Source organism: Elephantulus edwardii, unplaced genomic scaffold (assembly GCF_000299155.1).
Source record: "Elephantulus edwardii isolate Elephantulus edwardi_28Jun2011 unplaced genomic scaffold, EleEdw1.0 scaffold00348, whole genome shotgun sequence".
Lineage (NCBI taxonomy): Eukaryota > Metazoa > Chordata > Mammalia > Macroscelidea > Macroscelididae > Elephantulus > Elephantulus edwardii.
Genome location: NW_006400098.1, coordinates 1,419,102 through 1,430,000, shown reverse-complemented (window position 1 = coordinate 1,430,000; position 10,899 = coordinate 1,419,102). Strand labels below are relative to the sequence as shown.

At 44.1% G+C, this 10,899-nt stretch overlaps 1 protein-coding gene across 1 annotated transcript in view; it reads left to right on the top strand.

Moving 5' to 3' along the window:
• GP6 (glycoprotein VI (platelet)) overlaps positions 1–10,899 on the top strand; it is a 38,642-nt gene that overhangs the window by 13,625 nt on the left and 14,118 nt on the right. Inside the window, exon 6 of the mRNA XM_006901875.1 lies at positions 6,152–6,412. Coding sequence (XP_006901937.1) covers positions 6,152–6,412 — 261 coding nt within the window. The remainder of the gene's footprint in view (positions 1–6,151; positions 6,413–10,899) is intronic.

The window sequence follows — 10,899 nt, the reverse complement described above, 5'->3', positions numbered from 1 at the left end:
CAAATCAGATCTGATTGGTACAGGAGGAGATTGTCCCTCCTTCCCCAGCAGAGCATCTGGTGGATTCGAACCGTCTTTCTTCTTTCTTTCATCTTGCTCTCTCTTGATTTCTTTCCCTTCCTTCTCTTCCTTCCTTCCTTCCTCCCTCCCTACCTCTCTCTCTTTCTTTTCTCCTCTCCCTCCCTCCCTCCTTCTCTCTCTCTCTCTCTTTCTTTCTCTCTCTTTCTTTCTTTCATCTTTCGCTCTCTCTCGATTTCTTTCCCTTCCTTCTCTTCCTTCCCCCCTCTCTTTCTTCCTTCCTTTTCTTCTTTCCCTCCCTCCCTCCCTTCCTTCTTTCTCTTTCTCTTTTTTCTATGTTCAAGATTATTATTTTTTAATAGTCTTTATTTCCATTCGACCATTGTTGCACATTTTCCTCCCTACCCACCCCATCCTTCCAGGTCACTTCTCTCTTTGGAAAAAAAAATTCTCATTGTTGTACAATCCCCCCCACACCCCACCCAGTCCACTTGCTATGCACCTTTTATTCTGGACTATTGTCATGCAAATAATACTTAATCATATATTCCTTCGAAGCAGTTCTTTCCCTCATCTGTTTCCATGCAGTGTATTATCCCCTCTTTTATTAGTTTCCTCCCCAACCCCCATGCCAGTCCTGTTTTATAACAGTGGCCCTATGCAATATTTGTCCTTTTGTAGTTGAGATGTTTCACCCAGCATAATGTCCTCCAGAGTCACTAATTTTGTATGCTATTTCATGAGTTCTTTGTTTTTCAGTGTAGCATAGTATTCCATTGTGTGGATATACCACAGCTTCTCTATCCATTCGTTTGCTGATGGGCACTTGGCTTGTTTTCAACTTTCTGATAAAGCACCGAACGACTGTTCACGGTGGTTGCCCGACTTTCCAGTCCCACCCCCCATGTATGAGAGCTCCAATCTCTCCACACACTTGCCAGCATATGTTGTTTATTGTTTACTGTCTTATTGAATTTTGCTGTTGTTGCGTGGAAAAAATAAAACTTTTTGTTCCATGTCTGAAACGAAGGAAGCCTGTCGGTGTAGGGGTCACATTTCAAGGTTGATTGCAAGGCTGGTGGTCTGAATCTACCAACTGCTTCACGGCAGACAGACGGCATCTCCTCCAGAAAAGATTTACAGCCTTGAAAGTCGAGCGGAGGGTTGCTGTGACTCAGAACCCACCACACAGCTGTGAGCTTGGGCTTTGGAGCGGAAATTACAGCAGCTTCATTGGTGCAGAGGTTAGAGAACCAGGTTGCTATCCAAAAGGTCAGTGGTTTGAACCCGCTGGCTGTGGGAGAAAGACATGCCAATGTAATGCAGTACAGACTACAGAAAATTCAGTAGAGACATTCTGAGTGCTGCAGAAAATTCCGTCTTAAAATAGTCACTGTGAGCCACTATCAACTTGGAGGGAGCGAATGACGTGAAATGAAAATGTCAGTGGGAGGCTTGAGTTTTTATTTGCTGTGTGACAATTCTAGAGCGCTTTAAACAGATAATACTATGAACTCAGGAGAAAGGGGGCAAAGTGCATTTTAGATTGAGTGGAAAACTGTGGTTGTTTAACCCAGAGATCAGTTTGTCTAAACAGAAGATGGGGTGATAGTGGGCATAGATAAATGGTGAGTAATTTTATAACACACAGTGTATGGGGTATGAGGACTCTGGTGGCCTAGTGGCAAGAAGTTGCACTGTAATCCCAAAGGTGTGTGGTTCGAGGCCACCAGCTGCTCAGCAGGAGAAGGATGGGCAATCTCCTCCTGTGCGATTAGCTGTCTCTGAAAACCCGCCTGAGGGTCAGCTATGAGTCAGTTCCGACTCGATGGTACATGACAACAATGGGAATGATTGCATGAAACACAACATGAATGAAGGAATGTGTGAAATACAATGTGAATGAAAGAAACACCGTGTACATGGATTTCATATGCAAACCAATAGAAAAGAAAATAAAAATGAAAAAATAAACCTGCACAAAAAACTAGAGAGCACTTTCTAGGGAGAAGTGGAGTTTGAAAATGACACAATTTGATAAATGCACACAGTTGCATGCAAACACTATTCAAAATGGGAAGAAAAAGTAACCAAGAATTTCTTGGGTGGCAGTTTTGGTTTCTTTAGGGTATATTCCCAGCAGTGGAATTGCTGGGTCAAATGGTATCTCTATTTCCAACTTTTTGAGAAAGTGCCATACTGCCTTCCACAGGGGTTGCACCATTTCATACTCCCACCAACAGTGAATCAGGGTTCCAGTTTCTCCACAACCTCGCCAGCATTTGTAGCTTGCTGTTTTGTTAAATTTTGCTATTCTGACTGGGTGGAGATGATATCTCAGAGTTGTCCAAGAATTTCTTGATTCTAGGGAACAGAAATAGGAAACATGGATAAGCACAGCTTTACAAGGATCAAAAGGGCCCTGCTGGCATAACGGGCAATGTGGCTGCTGAATGAAAGGTTAGAAGTTCAAATCCACTCATTGTCCCACGGGAGAACCACAGGCGGCCTACTTCACTTCTGTTAGGGAGTGCTGGTGGCCTAGTGCTAAGCAGTTATGATGCCAATTTAAAGACACACAGTTTGAAGCCATCAGCTGCTCTTTGGGAGAAAACTATGCAATCTCTTCCCACGCGATTCGCTGCTTCTGAAAACCTGCCAGAGGGTCTGCTACGGGCTGGCTCTACCTTGATGCTGGCTAACAACAGTAACAGTCAAACCTGATGGACAGCCCCTCATGCGTCAGAATCAACTTAAGGGCTGCAGGCTTGGGTTTCTGGCTTATTACGATGTTTCAATGTGAGTGATATTTCCAGTCATGATAATGTAATCACTGAATTCTGACTTAATCTTTTTAAAAAATTTTATTTTATTCATTTTAATGAACATTTACAGAGATTTTGGATTTTCATTCATTCATTGTTCTACTTTTCTCCCTGCCCTCCCATCCCACCCCAGTTCACTCCTCTCTTTGAAAAGTAAAAGAAAAATTTCTTCATTGGTATACAATCCCCCTGCCCCGAGTATACTCCACTATGAAACCTTAATTCTGGAGTCTTGTGATAACCATAATACCTTAATATATATTGCTTTTAAACTATTCTATCCCTCATCTGTTTTGATGCAGCATACCTAATTTATCCAGTTTTTCCTCAATCTTATCCCAACTCTGATGTCAGTCCCATTCTACAACAGTAGCATCATGTAGTATTTGTCCTTTTGTGCCTAAGATATTTCTCTCAGCATAATGTCCTCCAGGCTCACCCATTTTGAACAATATTTCATGAGTTCCTTGTTTTTCAATGCCACGTAGTTTTCCATTGTGTGAATATACCACAGCTTCTCTATCCATTCAAAAATTCTGATTTAATCTTGTAGTTGCTGAGTGCCGTCGAGTCGTAGGTGACTCAAAGTGACCCTGTGAATGAAAGTCCTTGACACTTTTGTGACTTTCATCCTTTCTCCAATGTCATAGTGTTTCTGAAGACAAGCTATTCTGGAAGCGGATGCCACTCCTGCTTCCAAGCTTGTTTTAATCGGGAAGCTCCACCAAACACTGTCCACCATGGGTAACCATGATCGCATTAGAAACATCAGTGTCACAGTGTTCAGCATCACAGCGACCACAAGTTACCTCTGTACAGCAAGTGGACAGACCAAGGCTATACGACCTAGAAGAATGTTCAACCAAAACCAATTAAAGACAGACCTGAGGGCCGCGGATTAGAGTCATCCACCTTTGGCTTGGTAGCATCACTTTTGGTCCACCCCTAATTCATCCATCAAGTCCGCTCTGCGGCCACTCACTTGGGGCAAAAAGAAAGCCGCACATGCCCCAGTGTTTCCTCACTTGCCTCACTTCCAGGCTCAAGAGGCCGCATTCACCCAGCTGACATAATCTAAAGACATAACATAGTAGAAAATGGAGAGTGACTGCCGTGTGGGAAGCTCTGGGTCTCCCCAGGAATGAGGGCAGGAATCTGAGACTGCCTTCTTCTCTCCCCCATCAGGTAATGCCCATTCTCCCAGAATCCCACTAGCTCTGGTCAACAATCAAGGTGGGCAGACAGGACCTTCAGTCCCGGATCTGCGTCAGGTAGCCCAGAGCTCCACACACAGCTGGAGTCGGGGGTCACCTTTGGTGCATTTAATTTGTATCAAAACCCTCAGACACACACACACACACACACACACACACACTCACTCATGTTGTTATGTGCTGTCAAGTTGCCTGTAACTCATCGTGATCCTATGTATAAGAGCTCTAAAACTTGCCCTGCCCTGAGCCAGTCTCACTGACTCCAATACACTTACCCCCATTGCCCTAGTTAATGTATCAAGTCCTCTCATCTGAGATCTTCCTCTCCTGCACTGTTCCTCCACTCTTCTGAGCGTGATGTCCTTCTCCAAGGATCAGTCCCTCCTGGCCACAGGTCCAAAGTATGTGAAATGGGGCTTCAAAATTATATTTATACTACAGACGCTGCCACGGATGTGTCCACTAAGTTGTGCCAAGAAATCTGGAGGACAGCTACTTGGCCACCTGACTGGAAGAGATCGATATTTGTTCCCATTCCAAAGAAGAGTGACCTGATAAACTGTGGAAATTATAGAACAGTATCATTAATTATCACATGCAAGCAAGATTCTGTTGATAATTATCCAAAAATGACTGGATCAGCACGTTAACAGAGAACTGCCAGATGTGCAGGCTGGGTTTAGAAAAGGCCGTGGTACTAGGGAAATTATAGCTGATATTAGATGGATCTTGGCAGATAGCAGAGAGTACCAGAGATATGGCAATATATCTGTGTTTCATTGACTATGCAAAGGCGTTTGACTGTGTGGATCATAACAAACTGTGGCTGACTCTGAGAAGAATGGGAATCCCAGAACATTTGATTGTGCTAATGCTTAACCTATACTTGGACCAAGAGGCAGTCGTCAGAACAGAGGAAGGAGACACTGCATGGTTCAAAATTGGGAAGGGAGTTCACAAGGGATGTATTGTGTCTCCATACCTTTTCAATCTGTATGCAGAACAAATAATCTAGGATGCTGGGCTGTACGAGGAGGAATGTGGCATCAGGATTGGTGGAAGATTCATCAACGACCTGCATTGTGCAGATGACACAACCCTGCTTGCTGAAACTGAGAAGGACATGAAGTGCTTGCTGCAGAAGGTCAAGGACTGCAGCCTTCAATATGCATTAAGCTCAACATCAAGAAAACAAAGATTCTTATTACTGGGCCAATTGGCAGCATCATTATGGATGGTGAAGAGACTGAGGTTGTTTTAGTTTGCTTGGTTCCACAATCAACACTTGTGGTACAAGGAGCCAGGAAATCAAGAGACGAATTGCACTGGGAAAGTTAGCTGTCAGGGACCTCTCCAGAGTACTTAAGAGTAATGATGTCAGGCTGGAGACTAAGGTGCGCCTGATCCAGGCCATAGTCATCGCAATTTCTTGCTATGTGTCAGAGAGCTGGACAGTGACTAGGGATGATAGAAAAAGAATTGATGCCTTTGAGCTGTGGTGCTGGAAAGAAGTGTTGCATATACCATGGACTGCTAGGAGAACAAACAGGTTTGTCCTGGAGAGGATGAAACCGGGCTGCTCCTTGGAGTCAAGGATTCTGGAGCTTCGTCTGACATTCTTTGGACATATTGCAAGGAGGGACCAGTCCTTGGAGAGGGACATCAAGCTTGGAAGGGTGGAGAGACAACACAGGAGAGGAAGACCCTCAATGAGATGGATCGATTCAGTGACTGGAGTAATGGGAGCAGGTGTGTTGGAGACAGTGAGGTCGGCTCAGGATAGAGCAGGGCTCAGAGGTATTGTACACTGGGTCGCTATGAGACACAGGCGATTGGAAGACACATAACAACGATAAAGAAATACACGTTATATGTCTGTACATATACATAAAATGAAGTATTTACCCTCTCTCCATTTCTTCCTCAGGACTGCACCTGGGGCAGGTGACACAGGCACAAAGGGGTAAGTCCTTCTCCTGAAGTCTCAGACCCCTTCTCTGGATTCACCCGAAGAGAGGCTGGGAGGGGGTTTCAGGGTCCCGGAAGGGAAGTCTCTTTGGGCTTGATCTGTAGCTTTCTCTTCTTCTACGCCAGTGCCCCTCCCCAAGCCCTCGCTCCGGGCCTCCCCCAGCACCCTGGTTCCTTTGAAGCAGTCGGTGATCATCCAGTGCAAGGGGCCTCAGGATGTGGGTCTACTGTACCGCCTGGAGAAGCTGCACCCCAAGTCGTATTCAGACGAGTCGTTCCTCTATATCCCCGCCATGAAGCAGAGTCACGCCGGACAGTACCGCTGTTCCTATCAGAACGGGAGCGCCTGGTCTCGACCCAGCGACCTGCTGGACCTCATTGCTACCGGTAAGGTGTGCGTGCACGCGTGTGTGTGTGTGTGTGTGTGTGTGTGTGTGTGAAGTGTCACATCCAGCTTCAGCACCGCCTGGCGCCGGCTCTGTGTTCCCAGAGAGTTAAAAAGGGGACGCTATTGTTGCGTTGATAGGCGCTGTCGAGTTCAGTGCGACCCATGGAGACACAGCTCTGAATCCTGTCCTATCTCACGCCACCCTCATCGTCTCTGACGTCCTTGTGCCCATTTTTGCAGTCACTGTGTCAATCCATCTCATCGAGGGTCTTCCTCTCTTCTGACGACCCTCCGCCTTTGCAAGCGTGATGACCCTTTCCACAGCACGGCTTCTCCTAACAGCATGCACAGAGTATGTGAGATGAAGTTCTCCCTCCTTGCCTCTGGTTGCACTTTCTTCAACACTTATCTGTGAGTGCCTTTGGTGGTCTCTCTACTCTTCTCCAACACCACAGTTCTAAGGCATCGATTCTTCTTCAAGGAATCAGGGATTCAGAGGAAGCTTCAGAATCCTTGCCTCCAAGGAGCATCCCATTTTAACCCTCTCTAGGATGAACCTGTTTGTTCTCCTAGCAGTCCATGGTATATTCAACACTCTTCTCCAACAACACAGCTCAGAGACATCAATTCTCCTTCTATCCACTTAGCACTGTGAAAAGGCCCCTTTCTCAGTCTCCCTATTTTTTAAATTTAGTTTAAGCCAATAATAATAATAATAATAATAATAATAATAATAATAATTCTATCTCATGAGGCTGTATTTTCCTTATGCTTTAGTGTTGCCAACATAACGAAGGGTACCCTTAATCTTCAAACTAAGACCAACGTTCAGACATGGCATCCCCTCCGGTGGGAGCCTGGGAGGAATCTTCTGTTTGCAGAGGGTTTCCAGTGTCTCCTCCAGGGGGCTGGGCTGAATCCTCTGTAGCGGGCGCCTGGACTCTGATCTCAGCTGTGGGCCCAGCTATCACTATGCTGGCCTATCCACAGCTATGGATTTACCTGTTCTGGGATTTCACACCCGTACAATCAATCACTAGGACCTTGTCAACATGAATCAAATATCATCATTTCGAATACAGACAGGCTAGGATGTCATGACGCCCGGTCATCGCAGAGCCTGGGCCAAAAGGGGAAAAAAACCCGATGAACATTTTCATGCATTTAAAACAAATAGTTCATGATTTTCTACAAGTAGATTTTGAAAATGTTATTGATGAATTTGCTTTCATTAAAGCAAAAAAAAAAAAAAGAAGTGCTATAACAAACCACACGGAGGTGTGTATAACAATAAAAAAAAAGAAGCTTAAAATAGAGGTGTATTAATACACCTATATGACATTTTTCTATTATGTTAATGCCTTGGAAAAAAATGAGCCATTAAAAGAAAAATCATACGGGAGCTCTGGTGACCTAGTGGCAAGAAGCTGCACTGCAATCCCAGAGGTGTGCAGTTCAAATTCACCGGATGCTCAGCTGGAGAAGGAGGGACACTCTCCTCCTGTACCAATCAGATCCGATTGGGCGGTACATGCACATAAAATAATAAAAATGAATAAAATAATAATAACATGAATAGAAGGGCTTACTTATAGTTTTCTTTTCTGCAAGATTTACTTCGAGGTGGGGCCTCCTTTCTGGGGGACAGACTTAAGGCTCTGCTTTCGTTTGAATGCCTTCTTTACCGCGCGCACCAGTGTGAATATTTCATCCACTTTTATCCTGCTATAACCACACAGTAAATGACTCTGAACAAATAAAACGTAACCCCCTCACAGCTGCGCGTCTAGAACCATGCATTCAGCAGGTGAACCTGGCCACATGCCCTCGGCAGGCTCTGGGGGAAGTTATTTTCTTGTTACTCTCAACTTCTGACAGCCCCACACTTCCCCTTCACTGGCAGCTGCTGCATAAATCTATTATCACACTGTATCTTCAGCCTGTGTTTCTTCTCCTTTTTTTAAAAAAAAAGTTATTGATTTTAATGAATGTTTACAGAGACTTTGGATTTCCATTCATTCATTGTTGCACTTTTCTCCCTGCCCACCCCCACCCCCCAATTCACTCTTCTCTTTGAAAAGTAAAAGAAAGTTCTGGTGGCTTAGTGGCAAGACACTACACTGCAATCCCAGAGGTATGCGGTTCAAATTCACCAGATGCTCTGCTGGAGAAGGAGGGGCCAATCTCCTCCTGTACCAGTGAGATCTAATTTGACGGGTACACGTAAAAATAATACAATAAAAAAAAGAAGAGTAAAAGAAAAATTCTTTAATTGTTATACAATCCCTCCCCCAAGCCCCCAAGTCTACTCCACTGTGCAAACTTTGTTCTGGAATCCTGTCATGACAGCAATAGCTACTCATATGTCCCTTTTAAACAGTTCTCTCCCTCATCTGTTTCAATGCAATATACATGATTTATCCCCTCTTTCTCAGTCTCCTCCCAAACCCCGATGTCAGTCTTGTTTTACAACAGTGGCCCTATGCAATATTTGTCCTTTTGTGACTGAGATATTTCACTCAGCCTGATGTCCTCCAGGGTCACCCCTTTTGAATAATATTTTATGAGTTCCTTGTTTTTCAATGCAGCATAATATTCCATTGTGTGAATATACCACAGCTTCTCTATCCATTCGTTTGTTGCTGGGCAGTTGGGTTGTTTCCAGCTCTTTCCTATTGTGAACAAAGCCACGATAAACATGACTGTGTCTTCTCTTTTGTAAGGACACCACTCTTATTGGATTGTGGGAGAAAGATGGGCCATCTCTTTTCCTTCAATGATTACCTTTGAAAATCCCCTGGAGGGTCAGCTACGGGTTGGTTCCAACTTGATGGCATACAACAACAACAACAACAACAACAACAACAAAAACCCCAACAAGTTATCGGGTTAGGAGTCACCCAATTCCAGAATGACTTCACCTTAACTGAAAACATCTTCCGAGGCCCTCTTTCCAAATAAGGAGTCCTTGGGTGGTGCAAATGGCCAAGCCCTCAATTAGGAATGAAAACACTAACAGTTAAAAGCCACCCAACGGGTCTCCGAAGACGGGTCTTGAGGAGACTGAGAGGGCACAGCCTTGTCCACTCTGCGGGGCAGCTCTGCTCTGCTCTGCACACGTGGAGCTGTCAGACCTCAGGATGAACTGAAAGGCAAATAGCAGAAATGAGGACATATAACAGCAAAGAAAAAGAAGAGTAATAAAAAGAATAACATAAATAAGAATATATAATAAATACATATTAAATAATAGAATACATATATAATTGTAAAGGATCTAATAGAGAATAAATATTTTGTATATAAGAGATATTTATATATAATAGATATTTTGTTGTTGCTATTAGGTGCCGTCGAGTCGTAGACCACTCATAGCGACCCTATGAATGAAAGGCCTGAGAACTGTTTGTACATAGACTTTCCGGAGGCAAGCCATTTCAGAAGTGGATGCTGCTCCTGCTTCCAGGCTTGTTTTAGTCGGGAAGCTCCAGCCAACACTGTCCACCATGGGTAACCATGATCGCATTAGACACTGTCCACCATGGGTAACCATTACCACGTTTGGCACATCAGTGTCACAGTGTTTAGTATCACAGCGACCACGAGTTACAGCAATGCACAGACCAGTGCTGTACCACCTAGAAGAATGTTTGACAGGAATACAATTTGAACCAGGCCTGAGGGCCGCAGATTAAAATCACCCACCTTCGGCTTGATAGCATAACTTTCTGTCCACTAGGCCAAAGCAGAACTCTTTCTATGCCATCATTTTTGTTGTTGTTAGGTGCTGTCGAGTCGTAGATGAATCATAGCGACCCTATGAACCAAAGACCTGAGCACTGTTCATACATAGAGTTTCTGAAGGCAAGCCATTTCAGAATAGGTATTTTAGAAATATTATCAGTATAATACATTATTAATATATATTTTAAATAATAGAATGAATTATATATAATGATAATATAATTGTTGTTAAGTGTCGTCAAGTTGTAGGTGACTCATAGAGACCCTATGAACGAAAGTCCTTGACACTTGCGTCCGTGACTTTCATCCTCTCTCCAGGTTCATAGGGTTTCCTGAGGCAAGCAATTATGGAAGTGGATGCCACTCCCACTTCCAAGCTTGTTTTAACCAAGGAACGCCACCAAACACTGTCCACCATGGGTAACCATGATCACATTAGACATGTCACTGTCACAGTATTCAACTTCACAGCGACCACAAGTTGCGTCTGTACAGCAAGTGGACACACCAGAGCTATACAGCTTAGAGGAATCTTTCACCAAAAAACAAAGACAGGCCTTGAGGTCACAGATTAGTCACCCACCCTTGGCTTGGTAGCATCACCTATATATATTTTATGTAATAGAATAAATTATAATATATATAATGATTCATCCTAGAGAGGGTTAAACCAGGCTACTCCTTGGAGGCAAGGATTCTGGGGCTTCGTCTGACATACTTTGGACATGTTGTAAGGAGAGAC